The sequence below is a fragment of the Lonchura striata genome, chromosome 9 (assembly GCF_050655825.1).
Source record: "Lonchura striata isolate lonStrDom1 chromosome 9, ASM5065582v1, whole genome shotgun sequence".
Taxonomy (NCBI): domain Eukaryota; kingdom Metazoa; phylum Chordata; class Aves; order Passeriformes; family Estrildidae; genus Lonchura; species Lonchura striata.
In genome coordinates this window covers 24,070,165-24,088,814 of record NC_140711.1, presented here as the reverse complement: position 1 = coordinate 24,088,814, position 18,650 = coordinate 24,070,165, and the positions used below count along the sequence as shown (strand labels likewise).

At 44.2% G+C, this 18,650-nt stretch overlaps 1 protein-coding gene across 46 annotated transcripts in view; it reads left to right on the top strand.

Annotated features, from left to right (window-relative positions):
• LOC110477604 (uncharacterized) overlaps window positions 1-16,731 on the top strand; it is a 282,637-nt gene extending 265,906 nt beyond the window's left edge. For 14 of the 46 annotated variants that reach the window (XM_085587287.1, XM_085587274.1, XM_085587275.1 and 11 more), the window contains 2 exons: window positions 3-6,207; window positions 11,303-16,731. In XM_085587287.1, the coding sequence (XP_085443413.1) occupies window positions 14,376-15,320 (945 nt within the window). In that variant the 5' untranslated portion in view covers window positions 3-6,207; window positions 11,303-14,375 and the 3' untranslated portion in view covers window positions 15,321-16,731. The remainder of the gene's footprint in view (window positions 1-2; window positions 6,208-11,302) is intronic. The other 32 variants (XM_085587308.1, XM_085587306.1, XM_085587310.1 and 29 more) reach the window with 17 other exon arrangements.
• The last annotated feature ends 1,919 nt before the right edge of the window (window positions 16,732-18,650 follow it).

Sequence of the window (18,650 nt, the reverse complement as noted above, 5' to 3'; positions counted from 1 at the left end):
AGTAAGAAGGATAAGCTTGGAGTGCCCAGTCACCGTGGTAACTGCCAGAAAAATTCTCCTGAAGTTTGAAGAGGTCAGCTAACGGGGTCAACAACTCTGGCCTCTCTCTGAGCTGGGCCTGGCAGGCTCCATCCTGCGGTTGGGGTGTTAACGCAGGCTGAGCCCTGGGAGGTGGACCATTCCAGCTCTGATATAAATTTTTTGAGTCAGTTCACGGCCTGGACTCTCCAGGTGGCCTCCAAAATCGATTGTGACCTTGTGACCCTGTCTAACGGAGGCATAGCATCCAACCTAAGTAAGGATTTAGCCAGGAACGACAGCTTTCCACTGAGTGTTATTGGGGACAGTACAAACAGTTTGGGAAGCAAGGAGGTAGGTATGAGGAGTAGAGGTCATTAAAAGCATATTAAAAAACAATTTTAAAAATCCTTTTCAGTTGAAAGTTTTTATTTGCAGTAACCATTCCTTAAATAAACCCTTCTGGCAACTATTTTTTCCTTTTATAATAACATTTCGTCAAGTGCTTCAGTGCATTAATATATGAAAAATTGGCACTTTGCGTATTCCAAACCAAATTAATATTTTATCTACCTCTGGATTTTGAACTTGTAAACGAAGCTGGCTGACATGTGTTAAGCTAGATGTCTGTGAAGTGTTTTTCTCCTTAATATCATAAAGCTAGGAAACTGGTTATTAAAGTAGGCTATTTATTTTAGGTAGTAATTTCCCTAATATGTGCATTCTTTTTAGGTTCAAAAGTCTCTTAATCCTTGTAATCTTATTTTTAAACTGGGAAATTAGGCAACATTAAGAATAGTGTGAAATTAAAGTGTGAGAGTTTCACAGAGTTTTCATTTACTGGTTTGCAGTACAGATAGAAAAGCTACAAAACTTATTACACATTTTTATAGAAAACAAATTGATCTTGCTAAGATCATATTCATAGAGAACATGATATTTTTTCCCTTAAGATTTTAGGCAACAAATCGTATAGGGGAGGGAGGGGCTGTTGCAGAGTTCTGATTTTGTTATTGAATCTAGAAACTTGCCCTTCTGAGCAAGTGGATTTGCTCTTGTGTTTTATTCCCACAGCTACAAAACCTCGTGCATTGCTCACATGAGTAATTGGTAGTTGTTGGATGAGTAAGTGGAACTACACTGAGGAGCAAAGTCCAGTTCCTGAGGTGGAAAGTACTATTAGACTTTAAGTGACTTTAAAACTGCTCTGAAGGAAGAAAATAGCTTTAATATTTGTTCTCAGTCTTAGAAAACTTGTACAGTGAGAACCTTGCCCAGACACTTCTCGTGCTTGGCAGGGCCTGTCTCTGACATTTTTCTTCCCGGCCCCTTCCCAGTTGAGCAGTTCCCCCAAGGCTGGAGGAGCTGCACAGAGATGGGGCCATAAAATACAGTTCAGGAAGAGCATCTGAGCTCTGCTGAACATCATTGTACTGCTGAGAGGTCCCACAGGTTGCAACAGCAAGAATGTCTAACTTTTACTTGCAGTAGCACCTTACTCTGCAGAAAGCACCCAAAAACCCATGGTCTTTTGGCCAAGGTCCTGCCTCTTATAGGATCATCATAATCTGTTCTGGTGAGAGCAGGTTTGAAGACCAGGACTAAGAAATGTGGCTGAATTTTGCCATGAAATTATTTAAGGCCTGCACCTGGACATTCAGGTATCCATGGTGACACTATTTAACTCTACCCTGAATACTAATAATAGTTGGGTTTTGGTGGTCATTTTTAACAGACCTCTGCTGAAAAGAATTTATTCTCGTTAGGAAGCATGTTGATTCAGGACTTCTGTGATTGAGTTTGGTAAGATGAAACTTACAGCCCTTGGTGAGAATCAGAATATTTCCTTGTTTTTCAGAAAACAAAAATTAAAAATAGGATTGTAAATAGTTGGATGGTGAATCTTTAATATTTTCAAAAGCATCTGTGTCATTTTTAGCATTTAAAAAAATATATACTTACGTCTGCTTTGTATTGCCATCACTCAAGGACCAAGTTCTACTGATAAACAGGGGATCATTTCAGAAAACAGATAGAACTATTCCACTGGAGCTTTTGGACCAGAATTGCCCCAAATTTTCCCTAAAGCCTCCAGCTTGGAATGAGGAATAGGTGGCAGAGGCAACCAGAAGGAGATCTCAAGAACTTTAACTTGCTGAAAATTCTTTAGCATTGACTTCTATAGATCCTATTGAATTTATAATCAACTGCAAATCTACAAATGTCACTCGGAACAGGTCCTGGTCTTGCATGTTTTGTACCTCTTCACATTGTTCAGTTCATCCACACCCAAGCATTTGGAGGTGCTATGTTAGCAGCAGCTGCAGTGGACAATTCTTCTTCCCCATCATGCTTACACAGCTTCATTTGACTTTTTGGAAAACTCCCTGGAGTGCAGTGTCTTTGAGTTTCACCAAAGTGAATGGGCTTTGTGCTGCCTTAGAGACAAACCAGCAGAATCACCAAAGCCTCTTGTTGTTCCCAGCCCCTGTCCTATGGACCACTGATAACCCCTGTGGCCTTTGAAAGTTCACTGTGGCTGATCTGTGGAATTGTATTAAATAATAATGTCCATAGTCTTCAATTTAAATTTTTATTAGTAGAGTATGTGGCAGTTTTCAAGAAAATCTGAGGTCTGAGGGTAATCTGCTACCTGAAAGCTCAGGGAATTCTTGCTGTACAGGAATATGTCCTAGGTCATGGGCCATAAGGTGTTGGGAGGTATTTTGTTAATGTTTTCAAATTAAACATATGCTCAGTTAAATAAATGGTTTTTATTACTCATGCAAACAAACAAAACAACAAAAAACCCTACTTCAATATAAAACAAAGAAAATAAAAGTGACAAATGGGGACTGAAGCCTCAGCCTAGTTTGTGTTTGCTTGTGTCCAAAGCCTGCATTGCCAGTGCTCTGCAGAGACAGAGAAGCTCAGCTTCAGAGAGCAGCACGTTGCCATGGCCTGGATCAGGGCTGCCAGAGGTCTCTGGGTTCTGGAGGAAGCAGGGAGGGCAAATGAGCACTGGGACTTACTTACAGGGAGGGCAAATGAGCCCTGGGGTTTACAGGGAGGGCAAACGAGCACTGGGACTTACAGGGAGGGGCAAATGAGCACTGGGGCTTACAGGTGTGCTGGCAAAAGGTCCTAAACAAGAGCTGAGCTTCCGTCTGCTTTTACTTCTTCCTCTCTGCCTTGAGAGTGTGTGGCTGGTGTCCAGAGGAAAAGTCAAATAATTCTGATGCTTTTTCCTATTCTGGGTGGACTAATTCAGAGAAAGCACTTATGGCAGCCTTTGTGGAAGGGTTACAATATAGGCTGATACTTCAGGAACTATAGGAAGTTCTTAATCCTTCCCTGCCTATGGGGCTGTCATTTATAGACCTGCTATTGTCTCATCTTTTATAAGGATGTTTCCTTACATTAATGTTCCAAGAGCAACCAGACTTTGCCATTGTTCCCAGCTATTTCTGTTTGTGGCTTAATGCACATCTAGTATTCTGTTTATGCTTTCACTGCTCTCCTACGCAGCAGACTGTACCTACACACCAGCTTAGGTGGCATCACTCTCAAAGCATTCATTTCTGTGTTCCTTTTTTTTTCCTCCTGATTTGTCTGTGCATCTTGATTTTGCATTAGCCTAGTTTATTATAGATAACATGATAAAGTATATGGAACTTTTATGCATTTAGTTGTCATTTCATCTTCATTTCTTGTTTGATAAACTTGCTTATAACAAAAAGCTTTTAGGTGCATTTTTTTATAACAACAAAACCCCTCTTACTATGTAAGAAGAATGAATTCAGCCATGAGGAGAAAAAATTGAAGCATAAATAATTTTGAATGTATAAAATTTAGCTTGATGTTAATGGTGGTTTAATTACTGGATTTTTTTTTTTTTATTATGGCTATTCATAAAGACATCCATTGTTTTCTGCTTTGATTTATGTCCAGATTAGCCCCTCTTTCCTGGCAACCTCAGCAACACATGAGGGCCTGGTAGTTAGTGCAGACATTGATATCTTCCCTCACTGCTCCTTCTCCTGAGCTGTTCCACCAGCTCCACAGCCTGTCATTCCTCAGGAGCCCTTAATGGTGCCTTTCCTCCTTCATCTGCTCCATGGCCCTTCCAGAACCAGGTGCTTTTGTCAAAGTTTTCAAACCTATTTAGAAACAGATACTGAAATAAAGGCAGGTGATGTGGTGTTGGGGTGTGTCACGGCCTTCCTGTCCTGTCCTGTCCTGCCAGCCAAGATTCCAAATCTTATCCAGAGCTCAGCTCTATTGCCATGCAATGAGAATGATAGAAACAACATCTTTGCAAAGTGCTTATATATGTGAAAAATTTGATGCAAATTAAAAGCTACCTAGGTTTTGTCAAACCTAACTCTACCCAGCACTTCACCACCGCCACTGCCCTCTCAGCTGCTCAAGATTTGCCAATAAGCCTTTTAGAGTCACTGTTTTTGCATCGTGCTTTGCAAAATGTGACATTTGGGATTTTAAGCTACCCTTGTGTTATAACATACATAGCAGAACTAATATATCCTTTTTCCACATGCATCTTCATGTTGCTGTTGAGGCAGGATGGGAATGAAGAGATATGATCAGAAGTCCAGATCAGAAGGCTGTTGAGAGTAAAACTCCAATTTATTCAAAATACACTGCTCTTTTATACAGAGCTCCACAAGGACCAAATCCATTGGTTCTGAAGTAAAAACAACCCACAGCATTGGTGCAGAGTGCTTGATGCACAGTGACAGAACTTAACTATAAACAATGTGAAAAACAAGAGAGATAAAGAATTATTTACATTCTTCTCCAGCTCTTTCCCAGGCGTCTGCCTGGCTATAAGCTCTCAGTTTCTTTCTTTGACTGAATCTGAGTCCCACATCTTCACTTTGCTGAAAAAAAATCCCAGTGCTGAACAAACCACAAGCAGCCTGATGATGCAGGGTGAGGAGTGCCCAGTGACCTTTGTGTGCTCAAGGCACAGCTTTACCCTGGCCTTCAGTGGGACAGTGCACATGGAAATGTGGGATCTATTCCTTCCTGAGCCCCAGCCATGCCTTGCTTTGCAGTTCCTCTTGCTGGTGAGTCGCTCTTGTAATTTCCAGTTATGTAACCCATCTCATTTTGTGAATATGTGAATTTAACAGCTGTCAGTGTCAGCAGTGCCTGGGAGGGGTGTGTGTCTTTTTTTTTTTTTTTTTTTTTGGCAAGCTGGCATTACTCATCAGTCTCATGGTAGTTTTGTTTGAAAAATGCTTGTGTTAGAAAAAGTGGATTTATCAGCTCAGCACTGTATGGTGCTAGCATGCAGCTCAACAAAAGACAAGTGCTCATTTCAGTAACGCTTGCAGCATTTCATGGGGCCCCCAAATAGGCTGAACAAGGCTTCTCTGGCAACTAACCCCAAGTACAGTGGGAAACTATTAAAGTGGCAGTGTCACTGCTTGGAAAAGGGATTTGGTTTTCTTCCATCATTTATTGCTGCAGGTTTGGTTTTTTTTTTTCTTTCTTTTTTTTTTTTTTTAATTAAAGACTATGAACTACATTAGGAATTTCCCCAAATATTGGAGAAAAAAGAAAATTTGTGCTTACTGAAAATTTGTGCTCCTAGAAGTGATTTTTTTTTTCCTCTCATGGTTTCCTGGAATGTAGATCAAACTGTCAGTCTGCCCATCCCAAAGTGGATCTGTTTTATAGGGAAAAATAAGATACTTGCAGCTTTTTCAGGTAATACTACAAAGGCAGTGGTGCTGCAGCCTTTCAGGGAGAACTCATTCTCTGTTTGAATCAGTTTATTTTCAGAATGATTTGCTGCACTTACACTTTCTTTTGTAGCTGCTCTTCCAGAATACAAATACAACCTGGAGAGTTCTCTGTATTTAATTGAATGTGTCAGATGGTTGAAATCACGTTTTAAAAGCAGCATTACATACTGCAAAATGTGTCAAACCCTTTGTTCACATTTATTTAAAACAAATGTATTTTTCAGTATTTATTTATTTATTATCTCTGTTTACACTTCACACAGATGGTAAAGATAAACCAGTGGGTTTAATTTTTACTGAAAAATTGCCTTTTACATTTTTAGGTTCTCATATCCTGGCAAGATGCTACAAACCCCACATGACAAAGATTAGAAGGAAATACTTATTTGAAGAAATCTCTGTCATTAGCTGTGCTGTAAGTTTTATAAAAGGTTCAATTTCATAAAATGCAAATTCTGCACTAATTGTTCCTCTGCAAGCCTTAATAGTCTCTGAGCTGCATAGTTAATGTACTACCTGCCTCTACTCACACATCCAGCAGAGCTGGGTAAAACACGCCTTCACACATCAGTTACATCTATTTTAACTTTTCTTCTGACAAGTTCTACTGATTGTTTACTGTGACTTGCACCCAGACAAACGGATTTGGACTTGCGCTCTTAAAGCTTCACAGCAGCCAAGCACATCCCCCTGGGGACACCCACCCACAAAAACGTTTCTGTGGGTTCACCTCCCATGTGTGGGTGGCTCCAGATGCTGCCATGGCTGGGGGGAGGAATGGGTGGATGGGATTCCTGAGTCATCTTCTCCTTCCCCTTGGAGAGAGGTGGCTGCAGGGAACTGTCTGCTCTCTGCAGGGACAGAGGGCTGTGGTTATCAGCTCCTCAGAGCTGTAAAGGCAGAAACATGAATGCACTGCAGCATTGTTGTGCCTGCACACACACCATGCACCCCTGCACCTGCAGTGTCCTGCAGCCATCTCTGGATATCAAGAGCTCACTGTGGCCAACCCTCTGGCTTTCCAACACAGGTGAGGACAGCACTGAGGCAGCAGGTCAGATACTTGTACTTGGTACTCAGAAAAGCGGGTACTTGCTGCATTGTTTCTGTGGTGTGGGCAAATCAGAGACCTTGGATCTTTAGTCAGACCAGGCACAGGTCAGGGACTGAAATATTTGACCCACACCTACCACAGCAAAGTTGTGGTTGTTGACTTGAGTGACAGGGGAATAGAGGACTGGGATGTCACAGCCCAAAGTCCCTTAAGCCTTGGCTTGATGGGTGAGATCTTGAACATAGCCACAGCCTACAACATTAAAGGCTTTATAAAAGCAACAGTACCAGCTTAAAATCAACCTCCCACATTACCAACAGCCCCAGCAGGTGTAACGTGATCCAGGTAGCCCAAGCCAGTGAGTAAACAAACTGCTGCTTTCTGAATGAGCTGCACCAGAGAAATGCTTCTAACTGAGAATTACAGTGGCTATTTGCACTAAGTGAGCTGTGCAAATGAGCAGGCTCCTATGATTAATTCTCTGAAAATGAGTGGGCTCATATGATTCTAACTCTTATTCCACACGGATTTTTCCCTCTACACCCAAAATGAAGTAGGGAAAAAGTTGCAGAGAAAAATTTCCCTGATAAGCCTGGAAAGTTTAGTAGTATTGGGCCTGATCTAGCTGCTTGAACTTCAGTGGGGTCTGTTGCTGGGTTTCCTTAAGCTAGAGAAAACAATCCTGCTGCTTCCAAACTGCCAAGTCAGTCAGAGGAATTTAATATTGTCCATAAAGAAGCTGTTTTGCTGCTCTTCTGTTGGGTTCCCAGTTCCATTTCCAATAAGCAGTATTAACTTAGGGGCTTTGTGCTTGGCTACAACATTGCCCATGTTTTTCTCCTCCAGCTCCAGCTCTTAAGCCATTATAGAGCCTTACTGTGTAGACCAGGTGAACCTGAACACACCATTTTAGATCCTCTCCTCCAGGTGTTACTGCCTGGCTCCCTAACTGGAGAAGTGTGTAAAAGCAAAGAAGGTGGATGTGTCCAAACAGAGTCTGGACCCTGACAAGTCCCATGGGCTTGGCAGACTCACTGTGGAGTCCTTGGAATGTGCAGGCTGAGGGTACCCCACACTGAGGACCCAGCAGCCCAGCTCTGCTCCAGCATTTCTGCCTCCCAATCTGGGTCCCATCCTGCCCCAGAGAGCCTCTCCCCCTTCCCCTGCCCACGCTCCACTTATTCATGAGTTATGATAACATATAAGCAGCTTAGAGAATTCTTATCGGAATACATTGAACACAATGCAGCATTTAACTCTTAATGACAGCCACCTCTGACTGTGAGTGACATGTTATAAATTATGTTTGAACTGCATTTTTTTTTCCTTCAGAGGCAGATATTCCCTCTGCCACCCAGTCAGCCCTGTAACGTTGCACTTGTGGCCTTAATCCCACTTGGATGTGTGCCCTGCTGCCTCCACTTTCCATCACTTGGGTACTTTAGTATTCTTGAACAAGTGAACAATCTTTGTTTCTGTACCTTATTAGGCCAAAGACCATAGCAGCGAGTGATGGCATCAGCAGGCCCTGCAGGCAGGATTCTCTGCAGACACAGCCAACCTCCAACAAACCCCTTTTTATCCTCCTGTTTCTAGGAAGAATTATGATGGTGGTGCCCTGCTGTTGATCAGTCAAATCTGTGGTAGGCCTAGAGATAAGTCCTGTAAGTGTGGTGTACTGTAAAACAGCGGCTCCCATTCATTAGTAGCTTGTGTGTAATAAACCACCCAAAGGAGGGGGGTGGGAAGGGAGAGGGACGAGCAGCTGCAGTGTGCAGGAACAAACAACACAACTCATTCTTGGGAGCCAAAACTTTCTAATTTGCTGCTGGGCTGCTGGGAGCACTCAAATTCTTTCTGATAATACGCTCGTGCCCTCAGTGTCTCTCCTGGAGTTTCCCAAGTCCTGCTCTCTCGAGGTCCCTGAGTCTGGGATAGTTTCACTTTGAGCCCAAAACACAGAGGGGAGCTGAGTGGGAAGGAGGGGAACACATCAGTGCCCAGTGTTTGCAGACTCAGGCATAAGAAAGCCGTGGACTCCCAGTCACTCTGCTGGGAATGGCTGGTGCATGATCTGCTTGTGCAGTGGATAAACAAAGCATCACATGGGCTGCAGAGCAAGCATAAGGCAGGGAGCAAATGCAGGGCTATCAGGGCATGCACAAGGACAGAGTGTCTCAGAAGTGTTAGTGACTTAGAGCCCGCTGGAACTTTTAGGAACCTCTATCTCCCAAGAGGTAAAATCTTCAAACGATCCTCAAATGAGTTATAACTGAAAAATCATTTGGCTTAATCTGTTCTATTTTTTTACACAAGTTCTGGTAAATCTTTATAGCTAGTAGGCAGTGAATTTAAGTGGAGTCTGCTATAATATAATGTAAGATGTTGCACGTGTTGAGACACCAGTAACTTCTAATATTTGCATAGCTGTGAATACATTGGTGCTTTTGGATCTCAGCCTTGGACCTTCCAACGGCCTGTGGAACATTTCAGACCAGGATGTGAAATTATTGAGTGTTGCACAACTGCTCTCATAGACCAGGCCTTTGTGCTGATGTTTGTATTATCACAGGAAAATGAAATTATTTTCAGATAGCTGCTGCTCTGGAGGAGTGCTGTACCCTCCCAGGAGATGACAGTGACTGCTTTTTCCAGGGACGTACCAGGCTGTGATGGTGCCTGAGCTGTCTCCTAACATTTCTATAGACAAGGGCTACTTTAATGGCAAATTCAGGCTTGGGCCAAAATGCAAGCACTCTTTATGCAAGCACAAGGCAAAATTGCAGATTTGAGGTTTTTCATTATGCTGGAGAAGATCCATCTCCCTCCTCTCTGGGAGGAGCTGTGCTGTGAGTTTTAAGCTCTGAAATGAGAGGGGCTTCTGCCAGCGTGCTGCTTGGTAAAGTTGCGTGGTGGACTGAGATGAAAACACCTTGAAGAGCATCCACAAAGCAGTGTTAACTAAACCTGGGCACAAAATAGTGTTTTTTGTCTCAGGTAGTACAGTTTAGGTAGTTCTCAGTGTGGCATTTTGGCATTTTGAACAAAGTCAAAATAACTTGACATTTTGGTTTTCCTTCCCCAGGCTTAGGTAGGTAGGTAAGTTGGTAGCTTTATAACCAAAACTGGCTGCTCACTGCCCATTCCCAGCATAGAGCCTGACTTCTCTATGCCATTTCAAGGATTTTCAACTAGAATTGCAACAAGGAGCATTTTATGGGAATCTCTCCATGACTTTTCAAAGAAAATTGCAAAGGTAACACCTCTGGTAATTGCTGCACTGTGTAAGTAGATGAGAGAACCATCAATTGGAAAACTCCAGCACTGGTCAGACTGCCCTGCTCCCTGACAGCACACAGCAGGTACCTACCTGTAGTCCTGTTGTCAGCAGGTTTGAAGTTATAGATGAGACCAGCAAATTGAGTGAATGTTCTGGGTAGTTATGAAATTGGGGGGTGAAGGGTTTTTGGTTTTTTTTTTTTTTTTTTTGGAGGGTTTGAGCCCCATCTCCAGCACAAGCAAAGCCATGTAATCCTTTCTTTTGCAATTAGAGCTGAAAAATAGCCCCAGGCCAGAGCACTTGCACAAGGAGCAATTAGACAAGCTAGACACTGGGAAGAGCTAAAAATAGTAAATAATCTGCCTCCACAAAAATACCTTGAATCATTAGAAAAGGACATTTTACGAATTTCCTGGGAATCATTTAGTACTTTAATACCTTCACAGTGTTCTGCCTGGAGGGGCTATATTCCAGCTGCTGTTTGGCAGAGGTAAACATGAGTAACATGACACTCTTCTTACACTTGAGACATAGAAAAAACCTGAGTAAATCCAGAGATTTTCATACCTAGCCAATTGAAATTGGGGTAATGAGTGGATTCATATTGAACTGAGAAAAAAATATGCCCTACTTCTCTTTTAAGAGAAAAAGTCTGAGTTTGGGGGTAAAAATGACTTATTTTTGGTTATTTAATGGCTCAGCCCAGTCTTTGAAAAATAATGTATGAATCAATGATATTCATACATTAGCTGAATCCAAACTATTATAAAAACTCTCATTTTAGAAAGTATATTATTCGAAAAAAGGGATGACAACTGCTGACTTATTTTGCAGCACTCCTGAGCTGGATGAAATGTATAAACAAAAAACCACAGCTGAATATTTTTAGTCCTTTGCAGGGACTACATATGATGCTCTTTAACTAAGAATGTCTCGAAAAGGGCGATTTGACTGTTTCTGGTTAAGCTTCTGATGCAGGCTTTAAAAATGCAACAAATCTCAGACCTGAGGTTTGCAGGCAACAAACCAGAATTAGCTGTTTGCTAATACATTTGAGAAAGAGGTTGCAGGTTGCTACAACATTTTGGGGTTTTTTTTTCTGGTAACTTGTGTAATGCTGTTTGAGAAATGTTGTGAACATTAAACCAAATTCTGTTCTGTCTTCTTTATTTACAGGAGGTAATTCAAGAGGAAAAAAAAGCTATAAAATGAAACAGCAAATTGTGAACATCTGTGTGCACACCCCTGTGTGTCCTGGTACCACAGCTGGGACACTGGCTCTCAGGAGGAGTTTCAGTGACAGGCGAACATGAAACTTTCAGTTGCATCCACACACGGCGTGTTTGCTCACCCAGCTCTGCTCCGGGTGCTGGAATTGCCGAGATCCAGCCCATCCCCCGGCCTGTGTGAAACTGCACAAAGCCTCCCCTAAACGTGAATTTAAAACGCTTTCAAACTGACAACCTCCTTTTAAATAAAAACATTTATGTTAAGCGAAAGGCATGTTTGCCTCTACAAATAAATGGAATTATGGTTCTAAGACCTGACTTAATCCTGAAGTTCTTAGACTGCACAGTAAGTAGAAAAGAAAGAGGATTGTTTGGAGGAGCAGGGGTTAGCAGGATCAGGCTCCATCTTACATCTTCCTCCTCATTTTCCTTCTGGCATTTAATACACCTTTCTCAGAACTACCACTGGCTGTTTTTAACAAAGCCAAAGTAACTTCATGTCTGTTACCTAATTGAAAATAATTGAGGGATGGTACACAGTGTGCCCATCCAGCATTCCTGCTGGAAAAATCTGAGGATTGCTAAACAAACAAAAAATGCTCTTCCTCCAAATGTATTTTTATGCTAAAGTCATGTCCTTTTGAAATTAATTTCAGGACTTCTCTTAAATGTGTTATAAGTCTTTATTCTTTTTCTACCCTATTTTCTTTGTGAAAAAGTATTTAAAAATCTGCATTGAGGATTCAAATGGTCTGAGAGAAAATGTTTACTGAGTAAGAATGCCATTTGTATTTGTTATATTTCTGAAAATGGAATTTCTAATCAGACAATATTAAAATACATTTGCATTATTTTTTTGTGTGGTTTCATGACATTTGCATATTTCCAGTTCTGATTTTGGTGCCCATGCAGCCAGACTAATTAGGAAAGCAGGATCGTAAGTTATTGTTACTCCAAGTCGATCTGTTATATAACCCCACCTCTGGTCTCAGTACTATCTGAATTCAGTGATTTGGTTTTATTTTTTTTCTGCTGAAGCCATGAAGTACCTGTATTCCAAGTTGGGAGATTTCCTATTCAGGACATTTAAAGCTTAAAGAAGCCAGGGGCAAGAAGAGAGATTTATTTAGTAGAGGTGTTCAAATGAATTTCTGCCAAAAACTAAAATGAAGACTGAATTAAATTTATTGCAGCAAACTTTCCTGTGTGGACTGCCGAAAAACATCTACACAGACCTGGACCTGCAACTCCCTGTCCCCTTGTCCCTTCCAGCACCTTCCTATGGTTCCCTCTGTCCCACAGAACAAGGGATGGCTTTCTGCCAGCTCAGCAGGGACCTGGCTGGGGCTGCCACCTGCTGCAGGCCCATGGAGACCCCAGGACACCTCCAGGGCTGCTGGGGCTGGCCCAGCTGGTGAGACCCTCATTGCCATGGAGATTGGGTGGGCAGTGCTGCTCTGCAGCAGCCCACATCCTGCCTGATCCTTCCTGCCCACACATCTAGGGTGGGCTTGGGTACACATCACTTGTTTGAAACAAATTTATTGGCTGTGGTGCCTGGTTTTTGTGCACAAGGACAAATTGAGCCAGAAATCCAGGGGATTTCCAAGCTGAAACTCCGCCCCGTTGCAGGGTCTGGCTCTTGCTGTAACTCTGAAGTGAAACTGTCTGTTGTTATAAAATAAAGCAGCTTTCTAATATTTTGCCACTGAAAATTTTCAAAAGCAACGTTTAGATTAAAAAAAGAAAATGTGGCTTTTTTTTTTTCTTCCTCATGAACATGCAACATGAAACATTTTAGCCAGTTCCAGGTTGAACCTATCTCACTTTATCTTTTTAGATTCAAATTTAAACTAGTTTCTATTCAAAGTTTTTAAAGGGACACACACAACGTCATTCTTCAGCGTGACATTTGAGTCTCACCCCCTGCCAGGAGGGATACCTTAACCTCCCTGTTACTGAAAAGACCAGAGACAGAAAAATAGCTTGGTTTTTTTGTACATCCCTTCACATGGCCACTTGCTACTACTTGGAGTAAAGTGAGTTCATTGTAACTCCCATCTTTTGTGTTTCACCTTCAAGTTTGTATGGGGTTTTCTGTAGCTGTACAGACATGGACAGGAAAAATGAAAAAGCAATTTCTGTCCGCCCTCAGGATAAGACTACATGTGCATAGACAGGGAGTCTAAATTAAAAAAAAAAAAAAAAAAAAAAAAAAAAGACTGTTTTGAGGGTGATTTTGGGGACCATCAGTTTATTAATGTCTCTGCAAAAAGAAATACTAAAAAGTCAGGTTAAACCTTGTGTCAGTGGAGCTGTACTACAGACTGTTTTAGCAGAAAATGCTCCAAACATAGCTCTGAAATTTATGTGGATAGATCTGAAAATATTTTTCACATAATTTTTTGAAAGCAGAAATCAAGGAAGAGTTTTTATTTGTTTGTTTGTTTTGTGACAGGGAAACAGACCACAGGTATGCAAAACACATACATTATTAAAGTTCTCCCTACATATCTCCCTATCTTTCTCAAGCCATTCCAACCAAAAGCTTTTGTAAGCATGTGGGGGCAGCACTGACCTTTTAATTCTGTTTACATGATGACTGGAAAAAAGAAATCCCTGGTCGAGGAGGGCCTGAACTCATAGGAGCTGTCTCGAGACGTTTTGAGCAGCTCTAACCCGAGGTGTTTCTGCTGGCAGCAGCGCTGGCACGGCACCTGCGGGGCTGTCACTGGGCCTGGGGAGACACAGGGACACTGACACTGGTGCCAGGAGTCTGAGCAGAGGGACAGTGCTCTGTCCTGTGCCTGAGCAGCACCTCAGGGCTTAAACCTGCCTCAAAAGTGTGTCAGACAGTTCGGTTCGCGGCAGCAGGGCTGGTGGTCGGGCTGTGGTTCCGGGGGTGCTCTCAGCAGGCTGAGGAGTTTGGCTGGTGCTCACTGCATCCAGAGCAGCCTGTGGGGCTGCCCCACGCTCAGGGCCGTGGCTCTAGGCTGGAAGCACCGAGGTTTGCAGCATGGATGTTTTGGAAGCACCCTGTGCTGCCCCAGGCACCCTCCCTCCGCCAGCCATCTCCGGCTGTGCCATGCCCGGTGCCAGAGGAGAATCCTCGTGTCCCCCCGGCTGTGCCATGCCCGGTGCCAGAGGAGAATTCCCGTTCCCCCCGGCTGTGCCATGCCCGGTGCCAGAGGAGAATTCCCATTCCCCCTGGCTGTGCCATGCCCGGTGCCAGAGGAGAATTCCCGTTCCCCCCGGCTGTGCCATGCCCGGTGCCAGAGGACAATCCCCGTGTCCCCCGGCTGTGCCATGCCCGGTGCCAGAGGAGAATCCCCGTGTCCCCCCGGCTGTGCCATGCCCGGTGCCAGAGGAGAATTCCCGTTCCCCCCGGCTGTGCCATGCCCGGTGCCAGAGGAGAATTCCCGTTCCCCCCGGCTGTGCCATGCCCAGTGCCAGAGGAGAATTCCCGTTCCCCCCGGCTGTGCCATGCCCGGTGCCAGAGGACAATCCCCGTGTCCCCCGGCTGTGCCATGCCCGGTGCCAAAGGACAATCCCCGTGTCCCCCGGCAGGAACACGCCGTGGCCCCGGGGCTCAGCGCTGGGGTCAGGCCCTGTGGCCGGGCTGGTCTCCGGCTCCCCTCACACTGCGGCAGCCCCTCAGCCCCCGCTGGAGTTGGAGCTCATTTCCTGATGGTTTTGCTCCCAAAGCAGATTCTGTGGAAGCCTCTCCACCAAGACATCTGCAGCTGTGCTGCAAAACCAGGTACAGGGAGGGTGAGGATGGAGGTAATAACCAGCAGCAAAAGAAAAAGGGAAAGACAACTTGTGAGGTGAGGGATTGCAAGGCAGTCCCGTGGGCAGGCTGGAGTGGGGCCATGTTTTTCTGTCCTACAGGTCTAACAGCATCTTTCAACACATACATGCAAATTTTCTTCCTTTTTAAAAAATTTTTAATTTTGTACATTTAATTTTTTTTTTGTTTTGTTTTGTTTTGCTGAGGCGCTTGCTCCTGCATCAGGGAGATGCAATCCCTCCCCAGAGATGTGATCCTGTGTGGTGCTGAGCCACCGCACAGAGCCAGCCAATGCCCACTGTTGCCATCGGTGCCGGGGGAATTAAGGGCATTTCACAGCTTTCAGATACAGAAACAAATTGTAAACTGCAGTGTTGCATCCATGTGTGAACACACACACACACACACAGAGCGACACACAGAATGCCGCCAGCAGCTGATGCTTCACACTAATCACTCTTATAAATGCCTCTAATTAGACTTATAAATACTTCTAACTTTCCAACAGGGAATAAAATGCCCAACGGGCTTCATGTAAACTGGGAAGGAAAAAAAATAGTTGAAAAGATGAGCAGAAGCTGTTTTTAAAGGTGGCGAATCCCACACCAGCACTTCAGCCCCCGCAAAGGCAGAGCCCTACCCCGGAGCCCCCGGGCTGCCGCGATGGGGAGCGGGGCCGGGCAGAGCGGGGGCAGCGCCGGGGAGGGGCCGCAGCCCCCGGCCTTTGTAGCCGGAGGGGGAACATCGGGACCCTGCGGAGAGGGAACACAGAAACCCTCCCGGCGGCGAGAAACGGGCCCGGACAAAAGCCCGTTACATGGTTGCAAATCACCCCGCTGCTGTTATTTTATTTACCGCTGCCCGCGGGAGGATTGTTTGCTCCTGCAAAATTTTCAGCGTCCCCCCCGCCCCATCCCCGCCTCCCCTTTCCCTTGCTTTTGCCCTGGTTGCTGCCAGCAGCGGTCCATGGTCCCACAGTGCCGCGTACAGACCGAACCCACCTGCGCTCCCGGCCGGGGGGGCTGCGGCTGAGCCTCCCACCATCCCCGTTTGGATGGAAAAATAAACCCTTTCCCCAGGAAACAGCCCATGAAAGGCTTATTTTGATGTCGGGGTGAGGAGCACAGCCCAGCCAAGCCACCCTGTGTGTTTGTTGCTGACGGGCAGAGGCTCTCGCTCCCCCATGGCGTTCCCTGCTGTGACAGGAAAAACTTCCAGTGGTTATCAGAAAACTTTTTTCATTTATCTTTTTTTTTTTTTTTCCAAAGGATCTTTGTGTTATTTTTTTGAGGGTGCAAGACAGAAGAATAAAGGCTTCTGGAGCACCACATTTATTTCTTGGATATTTGTTTGGAAGATAAATTTCCCTTTCAGTGACTGCAGACCCAGGGAGCCTCAGTCACCTTCCCCATCCTATTCAGGTTTAGGGATTATAACAAACACGGTGAATGTCAATCCTCGGCAAAAACAACCTGTAGACTTTTATGCTTTGCAAAGGTACTAATACAGACAGGGATTTGCTGGTGGTTCCCCCACCTTCAGCTTTAGGATCTTTAAAACACATTTTTGCATGCTAGGTGATGGAAGGAAGGAAGGAAGGAAGGAAGGAAGGAGCGAGCTGAAGATGTTATTTGTAGTAATGTCTTTGCCGTGGGGGGCACAGGGGGAGTCCCAGCGAGATCCTGCTGCCCCAATCCCCTCTCAGTCGGGAGCTGAGCTCTCCCTCCTCTGACAGGTATTTACAAGGGGGTTGAGCAGGTAATTAGCGCCCAGTCCTGGCTGCGGGAAACCCTCCTGGTCATCCCGCCCAGCACGGGCAGTGACGGGAGCGCTGATTTTCGACGGCTGATTGAGCCTGAACAAAGGCCCCAAACAGCACAGAGTGCCCGGCCCGGGGATGGTAACTTTAGAGCCAATGGGCTCCTTTCCCATCAGTTTAAAGCAGTGTTATTTTTTTTCCAAGCTGATAACATTTTAAACATATTGCAAGACGGAATTTTCCTGGGAAGCAGGGAAACCCTTGAATTTGCTATAAAAGAAACTTCTGTGAATAAGGAAGCCTCTTCTGTGAATTCACCTGTTGCCAGCCAAGGAGAAATGTTTGGTGTTTTATTTCAATCAGGAATTTGCTGTGTATCTGGTGCTTTATCTAACCTCACTCTGAAAGATTTGATGTTATGCTTGGCAGAGCTCTCAGGCTCAAGCTGCTTTATTATGCTGTGCTCTACAAGTTTTAACATTTTAGACTGATGGTAATGAGGGAATAAAAATATACCCTGAAATCCTCACAGAATGGGTAAGGTACATTTCATGTGGCCCAAATGATGCTTGAATTTTTTAATCAGGAGTTTAAACAAGCATTTGATGACATTGAAAAAAATAAACCCCACCTCTTTTCTTCTATAAGCAAAGTCTTAGAAGCGAGCACATCTGTGGCTATCAGGAGATCATTTCTGGCCATGACCAGAAACTACATCACCTGCATATCTGCAGATGCAGAAACACAAAAAATCCTGTGTTAGTAGTCTCCAGCCGAGGGAATTTGCCATGGTGCTGTAGGTACAAAACTTTTCCATATCCTCAGCATTGGTTTAAACTCTGCCAGTTCAGTGCAGTTCTCCTGACGTCCAGCTAAATTAGATGAAACATCAGAGTGGACAATATCAGGCCACACCCCCCCATTTTTATCAAGCCTTGTCTCTCAGCCTTTATTTTTTAACTTTATACAGAGATGTCCTGTAGCAGAAGAATTTGATGGGGAGTCTCAGCTCCTCAGTATCTCATCAAACCATGGATCTTGACCACTTTTCCCACTGCATTTGGGGAGGTCACGCCCAGGTGGGGTGCGGTGGGTGTTGAAACACATGCCCATGCTTTGGTCATTTCTTCATGTGTTTTTCATAAATATGAGGTGTTTAACTGCAACATTTGGGACTACCCTTGCCACAGGTAGTGACAGCTGCCAAGGAAGGTGCAACATCAGCTGGCCCTAGACAAAACCTCTGGCATTATCCCAGCTGGAGCCACTCCTGCTGTGTCTGTCATAGCACTGGGGCTACCCATACACAAAAAAAAATTAGGAATAGTGCAATTCATTGGTCAGTGATGGGCATGGCTCAGTTAGAACCTATAACTCTGAGGCATTACATCTTGACCACAAGGGGTAGGATTTTATTCTTACAGTGTTGAATGTTTAGGCCTGACTTGCAGCTAAGGCTGCAAATAGGAACATTTTCTGCAGTGAAGACCCTAATATAATGCAATAGATCCCAGCTGTGATTGTAATTGAGAATATTCATAACACCTGCTTGCTTGCACTCACTGTCTGAGTGTGGTGGGAACTCAGCACTTGCTGTGTCTTAGAAAAAGCATTTGACTCATAGGAAGTTTTAAATACCTTGCTGAAAGCTCCTGGACCTGGGCTCCCAGATCTCTCTCTGCAGAGCACACTTTAGCTTTGGATGTATCTTTAAAGACTTTAAACAGCTTGAGACTTGTAGTTTGC